Consider the following 27,050-nt stretch of genomic DNA (forward strand, 5'->3'; position numbering starts at 1 on the left):
ATGAATAGATAAGTAAAATCTTGAAAAAAAAATTTCTGGTAACTAAGGAAAATATAATCTCAGTCACATGAATTCTCACATTTTTCTTGTTTTACATATACATACATACATTCTAACACTAAATAGAACATAAATTATATATGAAAACAAATGAAGAAAGGTAATAGAAAGAGAGATAATTAAGATAGGATACGTCTTGGGCACCTGGGTGGCTCAGTGGCTGAACGTCTGCCTTTGGCTCAGGTCATGATCCCAGGGTCCTGGGATTGAGACCCACATTGGGCTCCCTGCATGGAGCCTGCTTCTCCCTCTGCCTATGTCTCTGCCTCTCTCTATGTGTCTCTCATGAATAAATAAATGAAATCTTTTTAAAAATGAGCAAAATTCAACTTATCTTTAAAAAAAAAAAGAAAGATAGGATACATCTCCATGTCAGCATGACACTAAGCTTTCTGGTAGGCAGAAAGAAAACAAAAGGAAAAAAAAAAGACTTAAAGAGTTACTTATATTTCTAATAAAAGGAACTAGAGTTCATTGGCCTAGAAAAATTTTTTGCTTGTCATGTTTTGGATACATATTTTTAAAAATATTTCAAAACTTTAAATTTTCAATTTGTTTTAGTAAATACTTCATACAAGTTCTAAGTTAATTTGATGAATGCAAATACTAATACAAACTTTAGTACAATAAACCTTTGACACTACTGAACAACTGTTATAAAACCTTAATTAATAGAAGAGACTGTATGAAAACAAACTATCAGGCAGCCCCCGGGTGGCTCAGTGGTTTAGCGCCTTCTTCAGCCTGGGGCGTGATCCTGGAGACCCGGGATGCAGTCCTATGTCAGGCTCCTGGCATGGAGTCTGCTTCTCCCTCTGCCTGTGTCTCTGCCTCTCTCTCTCTCTCTCTCTCTCTCTCTCTGTCTCTCATGAATAAATAAATAAATAATCTTAAAAAAAAAGAAAAGAAACTATCAAGAGAGGTTATATTTATGGAGAATTTGTAAAGAAATCTTTTTAAAAAAGGTATTTACTCCTTTCTTATTCTTCTTCACAGTCCTCTTATTTTTGATGAATATATATTATTATGGAATTTTTAAAAGTAAAAAAACTGAGGCACAGTAAACATATAGTAATGTAAAAAAGTATTTCTTAAAATTTTATTTTATTATTTTCTGAAAACAGGGTTCTCTTATACTTCTTTTGCTGTGTTATATTATAATGTGTTAGAATTTGTCCTTATACATATCTGTCCTACAATATCCTCCAGCTTATCTCCTTGAGAACAGATGCTGTATCATCTCTATCGCCAGCAACTAGCACAATTCCTAGAATATATTAAATGCTAAAAATGCAAAATAAAAACTTAACTGAGAAATACACCATTTTTAATAAATAAGTTTGTAATTGAGTCTAGCACCACAATCAACATATATAACATATGCTCATCAACCTTAAACCAACAAACTGGCTATTTCAAATGACCTTAATTTCGATTAGATATTAACTATTTTGTCTATGTTTAAAAATGTGTAAGATGACAGAAACTAAAAGAATTTGTGATGACCAAACCAGCCCCACAAAAAATATTAAAAAGGATCTGTTAAATGAAGAAAGAGCCCAAAAGTAACACAGACCAAGGAAAAGAGACAATATGCAGAAATAGAGACTTTACAAGTAAAACAATGGCACTTAATTCATATCTTTCAATTGTTACACTGAACGTGAATGGGCTAAATGCCCCAGTCAAAAGACACATGGTATCAGACTGAATAAAACAGCAAGATCCATCTATATGCCATCTACAAGAGACTCATTTTAGACCTAAAGACACCTTAAGACCGAAAATGAGGGAGAGGGGAACCATTTACCATGCAAATGGACTTCAAACGAAAGCTGGGGTAGCAATCCTCATATCAGATAAATTATATTTTAAACCAAAGACTGTAATAAGAGATGAAGAAGGACACTATATCATAATTAAAGGGTCTATCCAACAAGAAAAGATAACAACTGTAAATATTTATGCCCCTAAGAGAGAAGCAGACAATTACATAAGCCAATTAATAACAAAATTAAAGAAACACATGGATAATAATACTATAATAATAGGGGACTTTAACACCCTACTCACAGCAGTGGATAGATAATCTAAGCAGAAGATCAAGAAAGCAAGGGCTTTGAATGACACATTGGATCAGATGAAGTTCACAGATATATTTAGGGCATTCCATCCTAAAGCAACAGAATACACATTCTTCTCAAGTGCACATGGAACAATCTCCAGGATAGATCATATACTGGGTCACAAATCGGGTCTCAACCAGTATCAAAAGACTGGGATCATTCCCTGCATATTTTTGGACCACAATGCTTTGAAAATGGAACTCAATCACAAGAAGCAATCTGGAAGGAATTCAAATACATGGAGGCTAAAGAGTATCCTAGTAAAGAATGAAGAATGAATGGGTCAAGTGGGAATTAAAGAATTTAAAAATTTGTGAAAATGAAAATACAATCATTCAAAACCTTTGGGATGCAGCAAAGGTGGTCCTAAGGGGAAAGTATATAGCAATACAAGCCTTTAGTATAAGAAAGGTCTCAAATACGGGCAGCCAGGGTGTCTCAGCGGTTTGGTGCCACCTTCAGCCCAGGGAGTGATCCTGGAGACCGTGGATCGAGTCCCACGTCAGGCTCCCTGCAAGGAGCCTGCTTCTCCCTCTGCCTGTGTCTCTGCCTCTCTCTTTCTCTTTCTCTCTCTGTTCTCATGAATAAATTAAAAAAAAATCTAAAAAAAAAAAAAGATAGGTCTCAAATACACAACCTAACCTTACACCTAAAGGAGCTGAAGAAAAAAACAGCAAATAAAGCCTAAACCCAGCAGGAGAAGATAGTTAATAAGGATAAACCAGAAATCAATGAAATAGAAACCAAAAGAATACTAGAACAGATCAACAAATTGAGGACCTGGTTCTTTCAAAGAATTAATAAGATCGATAAACCACTGGCCAGGTTATCAAAAAGAAAAGAGAAATAACCCAAATAAATAAAATTATGAATGAAAGACAAGAGATCATGGCCAACACAAAAAGTACAAATTATGAGAACATATATGAGCAACTATATGCCAATAAATTAGGCAATCTAGATGAAATGGATGCATTCCTAGGAATATATATATATAAACTTCCAAAATTGAAATAGGAAGAAATAAAAAAAACCTGACCAGACCCATAAACAGCAAGGAAATTGAAGCAGTAATCAAAATCTCCCAACAAGTAAGAGTCCAGTGCCAGATGGCTTCCCAGAGGATTACTACCAAACATTTAAAGAAGAATTAATATCTATTCTTCTGAAGCTGTATGAAAACAGAAATGGAAGGAGAACTTCCAAACTCTTTCTGTGAAGCCAGCATTACCTTGATCCCAAAACCAGATAGACGCCATCAAAAGAGAGAATTACAGACCAATATCTCTGATGAACATGGATGCCAAAATTCTCACCAAAATACTAGCCAATGGGATTCAATAGTACAGTAAAAAAGATTAGTCACTACGACCAAGCGGGATTTATTCCTAGGCTGCAAGGGTGGTTCAATATCCGCAAATTGATCAATGTGTTACACTACATTAATAAAAGAAAGGACAAGAACCATGTGATCCTCTCAATAATGCAAAAATGCATTATTGCATTTTACGCAAAAATGCAAAAAAAATAGATGCAAAAAGGATTTGACAAAGTAAAGCATCCTTTTTTTAAAATTTGTATTTATTTATGACAGTCACAGAGAGTGAGAGAGAGAGACAGAGACACAGACAGAGGGAGAAGCAGGCTCCACGCACCGGGAGCCCGACGTGGGATTCGATCCCGGGTCTCCAGATCACGCCCTGGGCCAAAGGCAGGCGCTAAACCACTGCGCCACCCAGGGATCCCTAAAGCATCCTTTCTTAATTAAAACTCTTCAGTGTAAGGATAGAGGAAACATACCTCAATATCATAAAAGCATATACGAAAATCCCACAGCAAATATTGTTCTCAATGGGGAGAAACTGAGAGCATCTCCCCTAAGGTCAGGGACATGACAAGACATCCACTCTTATCACCGCTATTCAACATAGTACTAGAAGTCCTAGCCTCAGCAATCAGACAACAAAAAGAAACAAAAGGCATCCAAATCAACAAAGAAGTCAAGCTCTCACCCTTCACAGATGACATGATACTCTCTATATGAAAAACCCAAAAGACTCCATCTCAAAATTGCTAGAACTCATACAGGAATTCAGCAAAGTGGTAGGATATAAAATCAATGCACAAAAATCAGTTGCATTTCTATACACTAAAATGAGACAGAAGAAAGAGAAATTAAGGAGTCAATCCCATTTACAATTACACCCAAAACCATACGATATCTAGGAATAAACCTAACCAAAGAGGCAAAAGATCTATACTCAGAAAATTATAGAACACTCATGAAAGAAACTGACAAAGACAAAAAGAAAGGGAAAAATGTTCCATGCTCGTGGAATGGAAGAACAAATATTGTTAAAATGTCTATGCTACGTAGAACTATCTATACATTCAATGCACTTCCTATCAAAATACTATCAACTTACTTCAAAGAGCTGGAACAAACAATTCTAAAATTTGTATGGAACCAGACAATACCCTGAATAACCAAAGTAATGTTGAAAAAGAAAACCAAAATTGGTGACATCACAATTCTGGACTTCAGCTGTATCATAAAGCTATGATCATAAAGACCATATGGTACTGGCACAAAAACAGAAATACAGATCAATGGAATAAAATAGAAAACCCAGAAATGGACGCTCAACCCAATGGTCAACTAATCTTCGACAAACCAGGAAAGAACATCCAATGGAAAAAAGACAGTACCTTCAACAAATGGTGTGGGGAAAACTGGACAGCCACATGCACACCATACACAAAAATAGACTCAAGATGGATGAAAGACCTAAGCATGAGACAGGAATCCATCAAAATCTTAAAGTAGGGATCCCTGGTTGGCACAGCGGTTTAGCGCCTGCCTTTGGCCCAGAGTGCGATCCTGGAGACCCGGGATCGAATCCCACATTGGGCTCCCGGTGCATGGAGCCTGCTTCTCCCTCTGCCTGTGTCTCTGCCTCTCTCTCTCTCTCTGTGTGACTATCATAAATAAATAAAAATTAAAAAAAAAATCTTAAAGTAGAACAGGCTGCAATCTTTGTGACCTTGGCAACAGCAACTTACTAGACATGTCTCCAAAGGCCAGGGAAACAAAGGCAAAAATGAACTATTGGGACTTCATCAAGATAAAAAGCTTTTGTACAGCAAAGGAAACAGTCAACAAAATCAAAAAGACAACTGACAGAATGAGAGAAGATACTTGCAAATGACATATAAAAGGCTGGTATCCAAAATCTCTAAAAAACTTATTAAACTTAACTCCCAAAGAACAATTAATCCAGTCAAGAAATGGGCAGAAGACACGAACAGACACTTCTCCAAAGAAGACATACAAATAGCTAACAGACACATGAAAAAATGCTCAATATCACTTGGTATCAGGGAAATAAAAAACAAAACCACAATAAGATACCACCTCACACTAGTCAGAATTAATGGCTAAAATTAACAAGTCAAGAAATGACAGATGTTGGTAAGGATGTGGGGAAACTGTTGGTGTCTTACACTGTTGTTAAGAATGCAAGCTGGTGCAGCCACTCTGGAAAATAGTATGGAGGTTCCCCAAAAAGTTGAAAATAGAGCTACCCCATGACCCAGCAATTGCACTACTGAATATTTACTCCAAAGATACAATAGTGATTCAAAGGAGCACCTGCACCCCAAGGTTTATAGCAATGTCCACAATAGCCAAACTATGGAAAGAGCCTAAATGTCCATCAATAGATAAATGGATAAAGTAATGGTGTATACACACACACACACACACAATGGACTACCACTCAGCCACCAAAAAAAATGAAATCTTGCCATTTGTAATGACATGGATGGAACTAGAGGATATTATGCTAAGTGAAATATGTCATTAGAAAAAGATAATTATCGTATGATTTCATTTATATGTGGAATTTAAGAAACAAAACGGGATTACAGGAGGAGAGTAGAAAAAAATAAAACAAACGAAATCATAGAGGGAGACAAACCATAAGAGACTCATAATCATAGAAACAAACTGAGGGTAGCTGGAGGAGAAGGTGGTGGAGGGGGCGGGGTACCTGGGTGATAGACATTATGGAGGGCATGTGATATAATGAACATTGGGTATTACATGCACTGATGCATCACTAACTTCTACCTCTAAAACCAATAACACATTATATGTTAATTAATTGAATTTAAATAAAATTTTAAAAAATAGAATGTAACAAATTTTAAAAATGTGTAAGATTTTTTAAAAATCATACCTTTATACATAAGAAGGCATTTAATAGCGGTCCATAGAGAGTTATTTGAGAATCTGGGGAAAGTTCCATTTCTACATGAAGCTTATCAGGTGGAAGTTCTGAGGGATCAATAGGTGGGCGTGAAGAAGTAGAAGGAGAAGAAACAACTCTATCTGATGTTTTCTGGGATGGCCTTAATACAGATAGCATTGTTTCTTCCATTTCTGACACTGGAAAAAATTAAGGAAAAAAAATTTGTGGCAGAGAATTTCTTAGAAGTTCTTTAAGGAACTCTTCACTAAGAAATTCTATTTTGTAATTTTTCATGAAAGTAGCTATCTCTGATATAGTATCTGTAATACATAATGAAAATAGACTTGCAAGTCTAATAATTAAGAATGTGAAATAAAACAGACTTTATTGAAATATGTGTAGAGATACATAAATCAGATGGCATAGAATCAATGAACATTTCCTATTAACATTCTTGAGTCCCTATAATATAAATTCAGGTGACAAATAGGCTTTATCTATACTTGGGCATTAAAGTACAAAGCAATTTTCACATAAACAGCTATTCAAATACAGTGTGATATTATCAAGCTCTGAACATAAGAATAATTATGAAAACTATTCTTTAACACTTAACTCACAGGAAAAATACAAAGAAAATATCACTTGACTCTAATTTCATTTTGGATCATGGTAACAGGTACATAAGCTTCAAGGAAGCTATGATACGATAGTTTTGAAAATGCATTAAAAAATAACATTTCATGAAGCCAAGTGCTTTAAATACAGATAGATGAAAGAAAAAGAAAGAAAGAAAGAAAGAAAGAAAGAAAGAAAGAAAGAAAGAAAGAAAGAAAGAAGAAAGAAAGATAAAAGAAACAAGAAAGAAAGAAAAAAGAAAGAAAGAAAGAAAGAAAGAAAGAAAGAAAGAAAGAAAGAAGAAAGAAAGAAAGAAAGAAAGAAAGAAAGAAAGAAAGAAAGAAAGAAGAAAGAGAAAGAAGAAAGAAAGAAAGAAAGAAAGAAAGAAAGAAAGAAAGAAAGAAAGAAAGAAAGAAAGAAAGAAAAATATGTATGTATATTCACATCTTATTTGATATTCTAGTTTGGCAGAACTTGAAAAAATTATTTACTTTCTCTGAGCATATTTATTCAAATCTACTATAACAATAATAACAATTATCTCAGAGTAGTTGTAAGGATTAAGTGAGATAATGCAAACCAGTAAACAGCTTGGTCTAGTATTTGAAACATAGTAAATGCTCAATGAAAGTTAATTATAATTATGCCAAAAATCCTTAAAGATTTTTAAATGTATACAATTATGTCAAATGAAAACATATATTTCCATATTTAAAATTTTTTCTCTTATATTTTTAATAGTTATCAATCATAAAACCAGATGTTCCAAAGTACAAATTATATAAAAATTATATAAAAACACTTACATGATTGTTTTAGCTGCTCATCTGCTTTTTGTGGATAAATTGGATGCCATGTATAATCAATTGTAAGCATGACACTTGGTACAGTCCAGCATTCAACCCAACCGGATCTTTGAAGAACAAAAAATAAAGTTCTGGTCAGGTATTTTATTCTTTTCATTGTATACAAATACCAGTCACAATTTTTACCACTATTGTTTGAAAGAATCCGAAGAATTTTCTCCACATATAAACACAAAATGCTTAAATCACTAATTTTATATACTTACTTTTCTTGTGTAATATTCCGCCATTTTGGTTTAACTGTTTTCTGGCCACTTTGACACTCAGCAGGAATACCAGTATCATGAGTCATTTTATTTGGATGGCAATTCTTTACCAGCATAAATAATGAATATTTACTAGGGTGGCAATCTGGTAGAAATAAATGAAGATCAACATCTTCTCCCTAAAAAAGAATTTATCTTTACCCAAAGTAATAAAACAGGTACATAAATATGTTAGATTTCTACTTATAGCCAAAGTTATGTATAATAATATCGAGAATAAATTCAAAAGAAAATGAACATAAATTTCAAAGGCAGATTTTATGATCAACAGTCAGTTAAATAACTGGAATAATATTTTACATTGACTCTAACTAATTTCTGATTAGAAAATTAGGGGAAAAAATCAAGGAAATAAATAGCATAGTCTCCACAAAACAGTAAAAAAATTATCTTCTATGGGATAATACACTGTAGCTCCATCCACTTCCTAGCAAGCAGCAAGATTTCATTCTTTTTGAAGGCTGAGTAATATTCCATTGTGTGTATATATACCACAACTTCTTTATCCATTTATCAGTTGATGGACATTTGGGCTCTTGCCATAAAATGGTTATTGTTGATAATGCTGCTATACACATTAGGGTGCCGTGATGCCAGATTTCTTAACCAGCAGCATAGAAGAGTGGTTAAGAGAATGAAGGTCTAACCTATACCACTTGGGTTCAAAGTCCAAGTCAGCCACTCACTGGCCGGCCACAAGTTACATAAACTCAGTTTCTGTTTCCTACTTCATAAATGCAGATAACAACTACTTCAAGCAAATTGTTCTGAGAACGAAATGAGTTAAAACACGTAAAGCACTTGGAATAGTGTCTGGCACACAGAAAATGTTTGTTATTAGTAGCTCTTATTTTTTTTAACACCATAACCTCCATCAATACTACAACTATTTCTGATTGCCCATACCCTAAAAGTAGGTGTTCCACAAAATTTAATATTTTTTTCCACAAAATTTTAAACTCATTAGAGTTCCCTTTCAGAGAAAAGGAAGAGAGGTATTTTGTGACTAACCCTTGTATTCATGTTTACAATTAGTAATGAAATATAGGAAAGTGTAAAATCTGATACATATACTGTAAATATGAGAGCTAGAAGGGGTTTTCAAAAGAACATGTAAGTTAGCCACCAAGGTTAGAAATGAGCTGTGGTTAAGAAAATAATCAACTCAGGGTATTTTCTTTTTATCGCCTAACTCCTCAAGGGAAGTCAGGGAACTTAGGGGAAGGATAGAACATTACTGTTAACTACAAAAAAAAGAAACAGCAATTTCTGTGACACTGAAGCTCATGAACAATGGTGGAAAGCTAAAATACCACAGGATAGCAAAGAGACAGGCAGGGAAAAGTAAATACAAGCTTTGGGAAATCAAATTAACTAATAAACCTGTGGAATAAAGAATGCACACAATTATACATACTCTTAAAGTGAATTTGGTGTTACATGTAGCTGGAACAAAGTCCGTAAAAGGCAAAGAGAAATCAATGTTTAATGTTTCCCCACAGGCTGCCAGATACACTACAAAAAGAGGGGGAAGAAAAAGAGAGAAAATTTACTTTTAACTTCAATAAAGCTTTTATAGAAAAAATGCCTTAAAAACATAACTAAAAAAATGAAAGATAATATGGTTATGATGATTATTATTATTAGCTAATAAAAACTCTGAAGTAGTTCTCTGAAAGTATTGTAAGACAATGGAAAAAAGACCAATTCTAGTATCTAGTAAAATTACAAAATCGATGTCAATTTCTGTTGTTGTTATTTGTCTTAAGGAATAGAACACTTGACCTTAATTCTTAAGAAGTTCTTACCATTTTCCTGTTGTTTAGTGGAACAGTCAATCCAATTGTGTTGATTAGCAGCCCAAATCATTTCAAATTGATGAAACATGATTTTAAAATTCCATGTATATGGCACAAATGAAAAAATATCTGGAGCACTATCACTCGACCAGTCTTGAATTAAATCTAAAATTATGCGAGTGGGAGACAGAAAGCAAAATTAATTGCAATCCAGAAAACAAAATATTAATATTCTACCACCAGTCAAAAATAAATTTTTCTTTTGCTACTAAAAGAACTTTTATACTGAAATGCTAAAAGATGATTAAGATATAAGTAAATGATTTAATAGCAAACCAGTGTTTACCTACTAGTCACAGTTCCAAGTAAGAGAGATTTCATGCATTTTATATACCTATTATGTTTTAAAGAAATTTTAGAAAGGAGAAAAAAAACACCTGAATATCCACTACCCAAATATCCAGCATTATCAATAGTTTTCTAGTTTTGTTATGTAGATTTTTATACTATTCTAGATGTACATATTTTATATATTGCTTTTTCCTTATTGAACTCAAAATTTTTCCATGTTATTTCAATACACATTAACAAAAACTTTAATCTGAGCTCATTAAAGACGTTTGCCAGGATTGATTTACTTAGCCATTTAGTAACTTTGGATATTTAGACTCATTCCAAATTTTTGTGTTATATATTATTTTATGTATATTTTCATGTAAGATATTTTAGATATTCAGGAATACTTTGTCAGTATAGATTCCAGAAGTGGAATGGCTAGGTCAAAGTTTATAAATTTTTTCGAAACTATTATAAATTACAGAATTGCTTCCCAAGAATAGTGAAATCATTTATACTTCTAGAGGAAATCTATGCTTGACTATCTATCATTGTACTCTCTCCTGCATTATACTTCTTTCCACCTTTCCCTCTTTCCTTCTCTTTTTCTCTGTGGGTAGCAGGAGGTTGTAGCTTGGTAATTAATAGATAATTGAAAACTTATTTTAGTTGAATTTCCTAATTACAAGTAGGGTTGAGCATTTTTTCATGTTGTTTTACTCATTAAACAAATACCTACAGAGGGTCTACTGTGAGCCAGACTCTAATGGTGAACACAAACTTGGCCCTGTTAATGTTTACAGTCAATAATCTCTGATTTCTGATTTGCTGTACTGCTGATTTGCATGGTTTTAAGTGCTGCTTTTTAAAACTATTCATTTATTTAGTCTGCTTATCCTTTGTTACCTTTTTATTTTAATCTCAATAGGCAAAAACTCTTTATTATAAAAGCATTAACATTAATCTAAAAAAGTGGCTTTACTTTTTCTTCAGGCATTCACATCGCTTATGTGCATATACTCCCAGCAATCATTATCTTTCAGTACATGGTCTCCTCCTAAAGGTGTCAAGTTCATCTCTGTATACTCATTGTATATAACACAGTGCTATGCATATAAAATTGAGCTTTGTGTAAAAGAGAGAGAGAAACAATTAGAAGCAGTATTATAGCACTCTTTGACAGCAGACAGTCCGGGTTTAAATTCTGACTTTACTATTTTACTAGCAATGCAATCTTAATTAATGTAAATGCTATCAGTTTTCTCTTTTACAAAATGAGGACAACTTCACAGACTTACTGTGAGAACTGAGATGGTATGTTTGAAGTTTTAGCATAGTAACTGCTACAGGGTAAGCACTCTATGGAAGCATTTTATATTAAAGATATTCTAAGAAAATAGTAGGTAAAAATAATTAAATATTTAAAGTAGTTTCTTTGGATTTATTTTTTTAAGATTTTATTTATTTATTCATGAGAGACACAGAAAGAGGCAGAGACGTAGGAAGAGGGGAAGCAGGCTCCCTCTGGGGAGCCTGATATAGGAATCGTTCCCAGGAACCCAGGATCATGACCTGAGCCAAAGGCAGACACTCAACCGCTGAGGCACCCAGGTGTCCCAGTTTCTTTGGATTTTAAATGAGGTATTTAAACTGAAAAGTACTATATTCAATAATAAAATAAGAAGTCAAATTTATCTTATATAATGTCATATGAAATTATGATTTCATTATCATTTAAAATTTAGCTGCAATGTACAGAAGCTTGTGTACATTAAAAATCTCTCTTAATAAAATGGCAAAATAATATATTTAATATCAAATGTCAATAATTTAAATTAATATTAAATTTTAAGTCAATTGAATATGGAAATTAACCTGTTCTATAAAAACTTCACTTGACAATTTTACTTCAAATGTATTTTTATTTCACTAAACAAGTAATCATAGTGGTTTATCATACTATATACTCTGTATGCTTACTTCTGAAGTTTTACTTCTACTTGCCACCCTACCTAACTAACGTGACTCCATCCCAACTTGCTAGCTTTATTCTTTAGCACAATGGCTAGCAATTGAGAGATACCCAAAAGTCATCTCTGGAATTAACAAACTCTACAGTATAAATTTATTCGTCAAGCTGATTTTATCACTTTCATTCTTCATCAACATTTTTAGTTCTGTACTTTTACTCAAACTATTCATCCCATCTAAAATAATTATACTCTTTGGTATCCTCTCTGATAAAGGAAAACTCTAACCATCATTAACAACAACAGGATACTACAGAGAGAGCAAAAGGTCCACAGTCAAAGAAAAAAAGTACTTAAATATCTCTTCCACTTACTAGCCTCACGGAGTCTGCCTAAGTCATTGGATGTTTCCCTGCTTCAATTTCCTCACTCAGGGATAGCAATAATAGTTACCTCTTTTCAGAGTCATGAAGGTAATATAAATGAACATGTTTTAGAATTTCTATGAAGACATACTATGCAAATAATCAGTTATTATTACTGAGTTCATTTACATATCCCATTTTAGATCTTATGGTCTTTCCCTTACTTTCTCTGATTACCTTCAGGTCACAATGATTTCCTCTGTATTCGTGTCTTATACCCATTTGTTAGTTTCAGTTCATGCTAGCACTCAACATATATATAATGTTTTGTATTGCTTCATTTGTTTAGGTACACATGCCAATATACTTGATAAATAATGCAAAACAAAACATATACTTGATAAATAATGCAAAACAAAAAATGCCCATAAAGTGACATACCCATAAATTATTTGTGGGCTGAGATCATGGTTTAAATTTCATTATTAAGAGACTTTCAACTTACATTGATTACATTTATCTACTTTACACTTCTAGTTTAAAAGATTGAGACATAATTGCTAGTAAAATAAACACAAATTCAAATTATCCATTAATCATCTCAGGAAGCTAATATGTTTATAAAGTTATTAGCCAATTATTTTAACAAGTCTTACTGTTTTTTTTTCTTCCATGAAATTTCAAGATATTCTGCAATATAGTTTCCTTCCCATCTTATACAATATCCTTACTGATAATATTTAAAAATATGGCAAAATATTTTTACTAGCCTCAACAACTATATCTAATTGTTTTCTCTTTAAACCAAAAGCTACTCTCATTAGCAGATGGTCTTATCAAATAATTTAATTTAAAAAAGGAATTGTTTTCTTGATGACTGCCTTACTTATTTAGACAACAAATTTTTTAAAGTTATTAAGTTGTGATGAACACTGGGTATTGTATGGATGTGCTGAATCACTATATTATACACCTGAAACTAATATTACATTGTATGTTAACTAACTGGAACTTAAATAAAAACTTAATAAAGTTATTAAGTTGGTAATTCAAACATTCATCTGGAAAAAAAATCATTTACAATTGACTTTACAATTAGGTTGTCAGGCTAATACCCTATAAAATGTCAGTCAATTGTATTGGAGCTTTGCAATGTTGTTAACATTGTCTTCTCCCCTTCATCAGAGTTAATATAAATCAATTTTTATATTTGCAGAAGAGACTCCATTTCTGCCTTTTTTTACATCTTTAATTCCTGAGATTCTTTATTATATTTATCATAAAGCTGTCTTTGCCCCACACTAAAATCTCTTAAGAACTTCACTTAATAATTGGCATAAAAATGGCTACTGAGGAATATTATTAGGCATTCCCTCAGATCAAATTAGATCATTTGTTTTCTGCAGAATTCTGTCATTAGAGAAATATAAAACTGAGAAAAGAAAACAGCAATTCAAACACTATAACCAAGTTCGTTCACTCCTAGGCTAAACATATTACTCTCTAATAATTATCCTTTTTAAAGAATAAATAAGTTTTTAAGGATTCTAAAAAGCAATAGAAGAAATATGAATAAAAGTTACAGCTGTAAACTCTGGAATATGAGAACTTTAAGTTTTTTACCTATTTTCTTTAAATTTCTCCAAATAAATTTTAGAAAAATATAACCAAAACAGTGAATTGCAATATGTATAAACTTACAGATTAGAAATAAAGAAAATAATTTAGAAAAAAAAACTTAGGGAAAACATGATTGTAACTTGGGAAATGCTTAGTTGGTTGTTTGAAAGTGACTAACACAATGGTTAGCCTAAACGAAAGTGTTACCACAAAATTAAAAATTTAAATCTTGAGGAATTATCTACTCCAACTATTCTTAGCACTCAGACTTTGATCAAAGTCTAAGAATGTGAAAAGTCTGGAGTAAAAAAAATGTGAAGGATTAAGGCTTGAAAAAAGAAACCTATTTTAAAAGGTTAGCAAAGTTAAAACTGCAAAATCTTAAGTGAGAGGAAAACTGCTACTGCTGAAGAAACTATATGTAAACAGATTCTCGAGCCAGATGACTTGGGTTGGAACACTAGCTCGACAGACTTACTAGTTGTGTGACCCTGGACAAACTGCTTGAGCACTCTGTAACTTACTTTCCTCATCTGTAAAACAAGGATAACAATAATATCGATCTCAGGAATTATAAGAATTCAACAATTCAATATGTGCAAATTGCTTAGAACAGAGACAAACACATAATACACACTATAAGAATTAGTTTTTTTTTTTAAATAAATCTGAATTAGGCAGTACTTATTCAATGTTCAGCTTTACTGACAAAAGTTTAAGTTGCCTGGGGTTCTGTTATATCCTCTACTACCGGGACCCTGACTTGATCCTTGAAGAATTATATAACTCCAAGAACACAGAAGCTTTCTATCTAGTCCCCATGATAAAGTTCCCAAACAAACCAGGAAAAAATATAAAAGACTTACAATTGAACATTTTGTAATAATGGCATTATAAAATACCCAAACTCTAACAATAGCAAATTAGGGTATCAATTATTATCTCTATTTCACAGATAAGGAAACAGAGGCAAAATAATTAGATAATTTGGCCAACATCATATTGCTAGTAAATAATGTGAGGGCACAACTATCTATGAACACCTGACTACTACTATATTCCCAAATATCTAATAGTACTCAGCACAGATCATAAGCCTATAAATGACTGGTGGACATAGGGACAGATGCATGGATGGATAGATGGATGGATAAATGTAGCAATCTGTAAAGCAAATATTAGGTGCTCTGGGGTAGCCACTGACCCTGGCAAATCAGATCAACTCCATTTAGCTAAACTTTATGGGAAAGTTCTATAGATACAACTTATTTTTGTGTAGTATTATTTATGTTAGAGACCAAGACCACATGTTCCTAAACCCATAAAATATGAGTAGCTATCATAATATGCTTCAAGAAGTAAAGGAATTTTTTCCAATTAATGATAACATCAAATCAATATCCATGCAAATATAAAAGAGTAAGTAGGAGCTCCAAATACAAAAATAACATACCCTTGTACACTGTTGGTGCAAATGTAAATTGGTACAGACGCTGGGGAAAACAGAAATACCGAATGATCCAGTAATTCCACTACTGAGTATTTACCCAAAGAAAATGAAAACACTAATTCAAAAAAAATGTATGCATCCCTATGTTTATTGCAGAATTACTTACAATAGTCAATATATGGAAGTAAACTAAGTGTCCACAATAGATGAATAAAGAAGATGTGGTGTGTATGTGTACGTACACATGTACACACACACACAGAGGAATATTAAGCAGCTATAAAAAATAAAATTTTGCCATTTGCAACAACAACATTTCATCTACATCTGGAATCTAACAAACAGAACAAAGAGCACAATAAAAGAAAATAAACTGATGATTACCAGAGGGGAGGAGGGTAAAGAGATGAGGAAAATAGGTGAGAGGAAGTGGAAGGTACAGGCTTCCAGCTATGGAAAGAGTAAGTCACTGGAATAAAAGGCATGGCATAGGAAATATAGTCAATGGTATTGTAATATCATTGTATGCTGACAGTAGCTAGACTTGTGGTGAGCACAGCATAATAGATAAGAGTTGTTGAATCACTATGTTGTACAACCAAAACTAATGTAACGTGTCAACTATACTTCAAAAAAGTAAAAAAATAAAATATTTGACTATTTGAATATACTATTTGTGAATGACAATAATTGAAACAATATAATGAAGCCATGCTGATGCCTAATTCAGGAAAAGAAAGAAATTGGTTCATCCTCCCTAAATTACCCCCACTAGACGGACATAAAGCACCAGTCTAAGATGAGTTCTTTCATTTTTTTGTAAGTCCAATTCTGGGTTGACATTTTCTTTGTTTGTGGTAAAAGAGAACACAAAATATCTGTATTTAAATTTTCTGTTTTATATTCTTAGCCCAAAAAAGAAGTTTAAAAAAATATATGAACTGTATCATCAAATCCCTATGTTAAATCTAAAAGCAAAATTTACTGAACGTAAACAAGTTCACTGTGATAAATCTCACTGTGTTTACATTTATTAAAAAATTACCAGTAAAGAAGTTCTTCTGTGCAAAGATGAAGTGGTAGGTAGCTTTATAAACCTCTAATTCACACTGCCAAGTCTGTGGCATGTTCCATATTCGGGGATAACTGGCATTGATGTGGAACTGCAAATGAAATGTTAAGTAAAAATGTTAGAGCTTAAAATGTGACATTGTGTGAAGAGCATAGAAATAAATTCACACACACACACACACACACCAGTAGAGTAATTAAAACTTATTTTCCTGCTGAGCTGAACAGAAGGTCCCTTTGAGATTTTAATATTACTGTGGCTAAAGGTCAGTATCCATGGTTACATCCAGCTCCTTGAAATACTAAGCCATGATGTGTCCAGAAAAACTTAAGAACAACAAATCAGGCTATGATTTTGATACTATAGTCTAGCTAAACTGTTGTTACCAGAGTAACAACCAATGTCACAATTCATCCTTAAGCCTAATCTATTACATGAGAAGCTCTGGGTTTGGCCTCCAGTGCTTTCCAGGTTCCCATTTGGCAGTTTGGTAGTAGTGCTTTATCATGTATTTTAGGTGCTTTATTATGTATTTCATCTGCCAAAGTTTCTGCTAAAGGTAAGAGTTGCCTGACCAGGAATAGCATTATTGCACAGCACCATTTATCAGCAATAGCTCAGGAATTCATTAAAATGCTGAATATGCCAGTTTAATATACATTTATAGTATCTAATATATTCTTGGTAATTTCAAATTTTTCCTCTTAATTTACATATATATCATGTGTAAATATACCTTTTTTTAGACAATTAAGGATCTAATGACATCAGCTTATAAAAGAATCTTTTCTGAGTATCAGGCCATTTTACACAGTGGCTTTTGTTATTATTGTTATTGTTGTCTTCCCTAATAAGGAATAATTTGCCTGATTAATGAAATGTGTCCCCACTGTGCAATTTTAATCATAAGCATTTCTATTTTTTTTTCTAATATGGAGCAATCTGCCGTATCAGTAAGATTTTCTTCTTTTTACTTCATTCATTAAGTAAAAAACAAAATAACTTATTAAGCCATAAGAAAGAATCCAATGGGGTCAGAAACATAGTGAAAAATTATCTCTTTTACAACATGGGAGTTAGTCTAGTCATAAAATGAAATTTAAAAATAATATTCACATTTTCAAAGACTAAAAACCACATTAGCATTACCTTCTGCCCATAACCAGAAGTAGAGCAAAAGAGAGATGCCAGAGTCCACAGCACTGGGAATCTACTCTCCTTCACAAAATAAGGCCAAGAGCACCTGGTAGTTCTTGAATGAGATTAACCACTTAATGACTTCTGGTCATAAAAATTTTATATTAAAAAACTAAAACCAAATTCAGATTTTATGTAAAAATATAATATATATGTGTATATATATATACACACATATATATATTATATCATCATTTACTCTAAACTTACTGCTAACATTTCTGCTTCTAAAAGGGTCCGGTATTGCATGCTTGTGGTGGCATCAACATGCAAGAGCTGTCCTTTAATTGCAGGAGTATAACCTAGTAAGTGAAAAAATAAAAATTAAGAACTTTAATAATATAGGTATGATTAAAAGTTTGTACTGGAAACATCTCCCATTACCACCCAAAGAAGGAATCCCTGAAAGAACCAAGAACCTGATTGTGGGCTTTCTTCAGACCCATAACTCACTAAGAGTGCCACAATCAGTGTGCTATGGCACTTCCCATTAATTCATAATAAGTATTCTTGAGATACTGATTCCCTCAGCCCTCAGTGGCTTCCTTACTCCAGTGTACCAATAATTGTACCAAAAAAAAGTGTACAAATGTCTCCCTGTGTGCAATTTCAGTTTTAAAATAGTAGAGGCACTTCCTTAACTGAATCATTCTCAATTTTGCACAACCCTCAACTATCTTTTTCCTCCTACTATATATCTGTAATTAAGGTTTCGCTAAAAGATGTTCTTTCCAACTCACTACTCTGCATCAACCAGTCTTAGACAATCTCAAGCATCTGCTTCAATACTCTGATTTACCACTCTTTTAAAACCAGCTAAGGTAAGGTTTAACCTTCATCAAAAGAGCCTCAAAGTTACAGGTAAAAGATACACTATGCCATGCTGTTATTGCCTCCCAATGGATTATCTAAGTAGGGAGACCCAATTGCTACTTTTTCATACAAGCTGATGAATGTAGTCAACCTGCCTTCTTCTTATACCAGCAGCAAAAAATGTGACAGAAATAAAGAGTGAAGAGTGATATAAGAATTACCCTAATTATACTTAGCCATAGTTACATTATTGGTTAGTGACAAAAATACGGGTAAGTTGCTATTCTCTGTACTCTCAAGGAAGTGAATAAGTAAAGCAGAATTTCATTTTAATTGCTCTCAATTACAAATATAATAACAGGCTAAGAAGGAATAAAGAAGAAGGCTATATTTTGATAAACTTAACAAAATGTATTTTTTTAAAGATTTTGTTTATTTATTCATGAGAGACAGAGAGAGAGAGAGAGAAAGGCAGAGACACAGGCAGAGGGAGAAGCAGGCTCCACGCAGGGAGCCCAACTTGGGACTCGATCCTGGGTCTCCAGGATCACGCCCTGGACCGAAGGCAGAGCCAAACCGCTGAGCCACCCGGGCTGCCCAATAAAATGTATTTAATCACATTACTGATTAACTTGTGTCAGAGTCCAAATTTTAAATGCATAATGAATTTAGATTAGCTCAGATGAAGTGGTAGCAATCAGAGTATTATTTAATATTTTAAATATAAAATGTTCTGCTTTCTTAAAGTTGTATTTTTCAAAGGATCAGGCTTACTCTGACAAAAATCTATTACCAATATAACCTAAAACAAAACCAGTCAGTCATTCTATCTCATACTGTCCATATACCATACACCAAGTACTGGGTTTAGTACCAAGTTTACATCAGTTTAAAAAACACACACAGCACCTGCTCTTGCAGAGCTATTGACTACTAGGAAAAATACATTTTAAACAAATTACGCTCAGTCTTATAATAAAAGAAGTATTAGGGTATAATGAAGCATTAGACCTAACTTGATTTAAAAATTTTTCCCTTCTTTCTAGGTGCACAAATAATTAAAGTATGTAATATGTACTGTTAAGTAAATATAATAGAAAGCTGAAAAAGAAAACCCCATTAATGTTAGTTTAAGTGGGCTAACAAACTATTTTTTATGTGTCAATTATTCCCCTATTTATCATTTAAAATAGAAAAATACTCATTACAGCTTACCATTTTCCTCAACTGTCATTGGAATATTAATTTCTAAATATGAGCCAGCTCCTACATTTACATGTACAGCATTTGTTTCCTATCAAAAGAAAAAAATTAAACCATATAAAACAATTATTTTCTCACTACTTAATCATACTCCCATCTTTATTTTTCAGTTATCACAGACAAAATAAAATCATCAATGATACTTTTAATAGGTATTAAAAGTTTCTAAGAACAAAATTCAAAGTTTTACTAAAAATACGTTAAAACAATTTAGCTAAATATAAAGGAGAAAAAGAACCAGACTATAGAATTAAGGTTTATTATTAACTTTTTCTACTTTTGGCACTTAATGAAAACAACATATGTACATATGTACAATTATTACAGAGGGAGGGTAGTGGGAAGCTCACAGAAATGAATCTAAATCACCAGAAAAATACTCTAGAAGATAATGTTCAAATTTTAAACACTATTTTCTACTATATTAGTTCAATAATTACCCTGTTTTTGGTAAACAGCAAATCAATTGTAGCATCTGCAATAATATTCATTCGTAGTTCAAAAGCAAGGATCTGTCGTGGTCTCCCAGGCTGTGCAATTTCAGAAACTTTCAGAACTTGATAATCAGGTGGGAAGAAAAACTTCCATAAACAATCTCTATATAAGGAGTTAAAAAGAATAACTTGTTATTCAAACAAAATTACAGGGATCCCTGGGTGGCGTAGCGGTTTGGCGCCCGCCTTTGGCCCAGGGCGCGATTCTGGAGACCCGGGATCGAATCCCACATCGGGCTCCCAGTGCATGGAGCCTGCTTCTCCCTCTGCCTATGTCTCTGCCTCTCTCTCTCTCTCTGTGACTATCATAAATAAATAAAAAATTTAAAAAAAAAATTTTCAAACAAAATTACATCTATATGGGAGCAAAATCAGTATTCTGACTTTGCATTATCACTGCTATCTCATTTAACAATTGGACATGAAATAGAAAAAAGATTAAGTCACAAAATAACACCTACTCTAATTTCCTTTCAGTAAAACAAGACTCTTTTCTCCAATATTTTATACTTCCAAAGATCAGCAAGCTTTTAGTATCTTTTTAAGATTTGTTTATTTACTTGATAGAAAGCATGCACAGGCATGTACATACATACATCCCCACAAGAGTGAGGAGGACCAGGGGGAGAGAATTTTCAAGCAGACTCTCTTGCTGAGCATGAAACCCAATGCGGAGCTCAATCTTACAGCCCATGAGATCATGACCTGAGCTAAAACCAAGAGTCCAGAAAGAAAATACCATGAAGGAAAAGCTGAATACCTTAAAGATTCAGAAAAATTACGTAAAAGTGGTAGAATGAAATCAAAATCTACAAGCTAACAAGTCATTCTACATCAGAGATCAAAATCTCTTCACAAAACTGAATTATCCAATAGCAAACAGTTGATATTTCTTCTGAAATTTCTTTTTTTTTTTTATTTATTTATTCATGAGAGACACAGAGAGAAGGAGAAGCAGGCTCCATGCAGGGAGCCTGATGTGGGATTCAATCCGGGGTCTCCAGGATCAGGCCCTGGGCTGAAGGAGGCACTAAACCATTGAGCCACCTGGGCTGCCCCTCTTCCGAAATTTCTTACATCTTAGTGGATGCTAAGAAAATTGATCTTACTATTCATTTCTAGTTATAATTCATATTTGTGTAAACACTCAAAATGAGGAAGAAGAAAAGGAAATGGCTACAAAAGAGGAAATGTATATGTAAGTGAAAAGTAAAGTATTGTTAGTAAACTAATCCCATGGGAAAATAAATTTTTCTTTTCTTCCTTTTTTTTTTTTTTTTTATAAATCTGAATGAATGGTTTGGTAAGTCCAGGTTGAGAAAGGTATTGCTGTTTTCTCCTGGCAGTGGCAGGATTTACTGAATACAAAGATCACCTTAGAAGTGAATATGGCTGTAGAGTAAAAGAAGTTTAGTTTGGACTTTCATGTAAATATACCCTAATATTTTTTAATGTAACAAAATTAAATACAGTTTAAGAATAATCGCACGATTCAAATTTTAGAAATGCAAAAATATTTTATGTGTCTGTGTTAAAGCATTGTTTTAATTTTTTCCTTTTAAATATAATAAGGTATAAATGTACCTTACTGAATGGGATGTAAAACCCCTCATTTTCAACTATTCCACAGTAAATAGAGAATAGTTTAGTATAGGAAAACTTTTATCTCAAATTTTATCTAAAAATGAAAATTTAACCAGTAATTTGAAAAGCATTTGTCTCCTAACCTGAAATTTTAAGCTGTTCATTTTCAAGTCTAATAAATAACATAACTAGAACTCAACAAATACTGTATTAGCATACTGCAAGTTTTCAAATAACAAACTTATCATACAATTGCTAAACAGTTACATTTGATGGGGCAGGTATTCCTAAATACTAGAGATACCAAATTTAATAGAACATACTACTTTACAAAGTAGATAATTCTTCAAACAATGTTAGGTAGAAAACATTTTTTAAAACAAGAAATATCAGAAAGGGAGACAGAACATGAAAGACTCCTAACTCTGGGAAACGAACTAGGGGTGGTAGAAGGGGAGGTGGGCGGGGGGGGTGGGGGTGACTGGGTGACAGGCACTGAGGTGGGCACTTGACGGGATGAGCACTGGGTGTTATTCTATATGTTGGCAAATTGAACACCAATAAAAAATAAATTTATAAAAATAAAAAAAGATTAAAAAAAAACAAGAATAAAAAGAGTCATCATATCAAGTCAGTATTAGCACTCTTCATCAATCAACAGCCCAATATGATCTGCTTTGGTGAATGATTTGGTTTGTATTTCTCCATTTAAGCTAGTTTATGAACAGAAAAACTAACTTAGGCAATGTCTATTTACATAAAAATTTAGATGTTCCCTCATAACCAGTGGTAAATGTCCCTGTCTGTGCTTAAATTCTTCAATAAATAGAAATATGGTCAGAATATATTAAAATAAGAATTACTCCAAAATTAATAGAATGACTAAAAAATTTAAAAAACCTTTCAGACACTGTCCATGACCTCCAGGATAAAATGTTTCTTAACTACCTATAAATCTAACAACCTCCATTGTCATCATGAATTTGCAGAACTCTTCCTTTGTCTCAATTATTTGTCCTCCTCTTCTTTTGTTGGCTAACTCCTACTTAGGTTTCAAAATTCAACTCACATGTTACCTCTACTAGAAAGCCTTCCTAAGTCTTCTCTGATGACTTTTATACTTGTTATGGGAAGAACTGTGTCCCCCTAAAAATTCACATATTGAAGTACTAACCTCAAGTATCTGAGAATTTGCTATTTGGAAATAGAATTTGTAGAAAGATAATGAAGTTAAAAAGTGGTTGTTAGGGTGAGTCCTACTCCAAGATGACTGGAGTTCTTCTAAGACAAGGAAACGTGAACACAGAGGCCTACTAGACACACAGAAGGGAAGACCATGGGAAGACTAGTAAGAAGATGGCCATCTCCAAACAAGAGAGAAGCCTTGAACACAACCTACTCTGACAGCCATCAGAAGGGACCAATCCTACCAACACCTTGATCTCAGAATTCTAACCTCCAGAACCATGACAAATTTCTGTTGTTTAAACTACTTAGTTATGACAGTCTTAGCAAACTAGTACAGTACCTTTCTAATTTCTTCATTAAGACTTTTTACTTCCTTTACAACAGCCCTTCACAAAACTCTTCTGTTCTTTTTTCCTCACTAAAACTGAACTATATGTCTTTAATCTGAATCTTTACAGCCCAATAATCCCTGGCAAATTCATTAATTAAATACAAAAGAAAAAACAAAGGAACCAATAACTATGCTCTTCACTCATCATTTTTCTAACAAATTAGCTCCTCCTTCAAAGTGAACTTGCTTATGCCGATTTCTCTACCAACAAGTTATAATTTGAATTAAAATGCTTACCCTGTCATAATAAAATAGCTTATAAAAATATTAAGCTACTTTTTAATAAAATTTATAGCATATCTTAATACATTTAAAGACATACTTAAAGACTTAGAAATATAATTTACTCAAGTACCTTTGCCTATCGGCCCATGGCCCATAGTTAAAGTCTGTTCCTTTACCACAAACAATATCCAGTCCCCAACATGGAGGCAAATCTTGTAATTTGCAATCCTCACTGCTCATTTCTCCTTCAATATTTTCTTCTGTTTCTTCTGGAACAAGTCCTATATTACAGAATATACAATACAAAGTCAATTACTTATAATTACTGTCTAAAGATTTCTAGGTCAGTAGTTCTAAAAATGTTTTGCTCCTGGTAACTCTTTACACTCTGAAAAATTACTGAGGATACACAGTGGGAATTTTTGGTATTATCTCTACCATAATTTACTGTATTCAAAATTGGAACAGCAATTTTTTTAGATTTTATTTTTAAAGTAACGAAGAACTCATTGCATGTTGACACAATGAAATGTTTAATAATAATGAACTCATATTTCATTTAATAAAATTTAATGCAAATATGATTTGAAAACTATTTTATAAAAATTAAATGAAGTTTTAATTCCATTTGTACTTATTTTTTTCCAAAGATTTTATTTATTTATTCATGAAAGACACAAAGAGGCAGAGACATAGAGAAAGAGAGAAGCAGGCTCCCCCAGGGAGCCTGATGCGGGCCTAGATCCCTGGGCCTAGGGATCATGCCCTGAGCCAAAGCAGATGCTCAACTGCTGAGCTACCCAAGAGTCCCTTAATTCCATTTTTATTTTATTTTTTTTAATTCCATTTTTAATGAAAATGCTTCTTAATGAAAAATAACCATATTTATTAAGCAAATTCATTTTAGAAATAAGCATTGGCATTGATTTCATTTTGGCAAATCTCTTTAATGTTCAGCTTAGTAGAAAAAAAGCAAATTCTCAAAGCTGCTTCTGCATTTAATCTATTGTTCAAGGATCTGAGGAAAACCTAAACTCAAACAAATAGGTATACAGAAAAGGGAGGAGTATCTTAATAGCTTTTTCAGATAATTTTGGATATTCTTCTCTGACACTATACCAAAATTGAACAAGTGGTAGTTTCTTAAAAGTTATTTGCAATGTGGAATCTGAAACCCTATCACTGAATTTTTCATACCCTGATACATTAAAACTTACTAATCTTCTACTTTGAATATATCTTTTACCCATGGCATAACTTTTAACATCATGCATTTGGAAAATACTGACTCACAGAGGCATGCGTATGTTTTCCAAATACTGACAAATTTCATTATTAAACATTTTTAAAATCACATTTGTTAATAACACTGGTCTTATCAGAAAAGTCCTTAAGCTCACAGTAGCAGACCCAAATTTTCCAAAATTCTGATTTTCATGTGAAAACTCAAAATCATAGTTTGTCTCTAGTTGCTCCTTCAAGTAAAACTGGTGCTTCGTGAAGAGCAAATAATTCAGGTGGGAACTCAACTATACAAATGCTTCTCCTCCAAAGATCAGTATACTCTGGAATGTAGCAAAAGTATATTATATGTACTCACCATTTTATCACACTGAATATTTAAAAGTTTATTCAAGGGTCAAGACTTGATAAAAATAATTTTTACTGCTTAACCAAGGTTTTTTAAAGTAATACTGGTATTTGTTTTACTGTAAATGTGTGGCAGTGAACAAGACAGTGATTACTAGTTTGGTTTGGAACTACTGCCTTAATTCATGCTAATACACCAACACTTTCACCCACCATCGCTTTTGTACCAGCAGTGCAAATGTCAATATGGTGAAAAAGGCAACTAACAAAAGGCAACTTTCCTACTTTTACTCTGAAAATACTCTGACCTCATAAACCCCATAAAGGCATAAGAAGTAGGAAAAAAGGGCTAAAAATCCAGGGTTTGGCTACTTTTATAAAATTCAAGCCACCTGTAAAGCACTGTAACCAGCTACATTTCAATCCTTAAACTTCAAGTCTCAAATCTAATATACTACGATTTTTTTTTTCTCTCAAGCTAGTATGAACTACCTTAACTGTCATTACATTCTCTAAAGGTTTTCACACAAGGTCACTTGCATTCACAATTTTTGAGGTATACTTCTGAAAATAAGATTGAATAAAAGATTCCTATACTGTTCCTTTGGTCTGAATTTCAATTTTCAATTGAAATTTTTGATAAATGACACAGACATTTTTTAGGTAGGCACTCTTCCATCCATATTTACCATTTATTGATGTTTATTTTATTCTAGCTAGGGAGACTTAAAATATTTTTAGATATAAATATTTCATAGAGGAAACAGAAGCTTAGCTATGAAACATACTTTCATAGATTAATACCTGGCTCATCCATGTAGTAGTAGATGTCAACATCATTTGATTGCATCACCACAAACCCTTCTCCCATTAATCTTGGTGGCCTATAAGAAGGAGGGGGGAAGGCAAACTAAGTATCTCCAGAATACAAAATGTTCTGTATTCTAATTATGGTAGTAATAGTTGAAAACAAAAAGAGAAAAAAAAAACCTAAAGAGCAATCAAGTGTAGTATATTGAAAAGGGAAAACAAACATCTTTTACACAATTAAGTTTTGCATATTTGTATTCTATAATAGACTAAATAATAAAATGGTACTGAAAAAATTTTAGTTAATATATTAGTTTCAAAAAGAAAAAATGAAAAAAGAAAATCTGCTTTACATTTTTCATTTTAAGTTTTAAATGATAGGGATCAATTTAAATCAAACTTTAATTAAATACAATGGAAGAACAATGATCATTGGAATAATTATATTCTGTATTTATAACAAGAACTTTAAACTTAAAATTCAACCATTTTAATATTAATAATACTTTACAGTTGAATAAGAAATATTTTATATATCTGTAAAATGCTGTCATTTTTATTTTTAAGAACTGTATATTATCTTTATCTTATCTGTTCTCAAGAATATCTAGTTGATCAATTTGAAAAAATTCTGGAATGAATGTTTCTCTACAATCACTTTCCCACAAACTTTACTTGCTTTGATTCAACAACT

General features: G+C 32.7%; 1 protein-coding gene across 10 annotated transcripts in view; it reads right to left on the reverse strand.

Moving 5' to 3' along the window:
* BLTP1 (bridge-like lipid transfer protein family member 1) overlaps window positions 1-27,050 on the reverse strand; it is a 204,441-nt gene that overhangs the window by 139,217 nt on the left and 38,174 nt on the right. For all 10 annotated transcript variants that reach the window (XM_072788527.1, XM_072788528.1, XM_072788533.1 and 7 more), the window contains 11 exons: window positions 26,351-26,430; window positions 24,087-24,237; window positions 20,515-20,671; window positions 20,027-20,105; window positions 18,209-18,300; window positions 16,775-16,892; window positions 9,998-10,153; window positions 9,607-9,704; window positions 8,130-8,308; window positions 7,864-7,970; window positions 6,428-6,636 (listed from right to left, as the gene is read on the reverse strand). In XM_072788527.1, the coding sequence (XP_072644628.1) occupies window positions 6,428-6,636; window positions 7,864-7,970; window positions 8,130-8,308; window positions 9,607-9,704; window positions 9,998-10,153; window positions 16,775-16,892; window positions 18,209-18,300; window positions 20,027-20,105; window positions 20,515-20,671; window positions 24,087-24,237; window positions 26,351-26,430 (1,426 nt within the window). The remainder of the gene's footprint in view (window positions 1-6,427; window positions 6,637-7,863; window positions 7,971-8,129; window positions 8,309-9,606; window positions 9,705-9,997; window positions 10,154-16,774; window positions 16,893-18,208; window positions 18,301-20,026; window positions 20,106-20,514; window positions 20,672-24,086; window positions 24,238-26,350; window positions 26,431-27,050) is intronic.

Source organism: Canis lupus, chromosome 20 (assembly GCF_048164855.1).
Source record: "Canis lupus baileyi chromosome 20, mCanLup2.hap1, whole genome shotgun sequence".
Classification (NCBI taxonomy): Eukaryota; Metazoa; Chordata; class Mammalia; order Carnivora; family Canidae; genus Canis; species Canis lupus.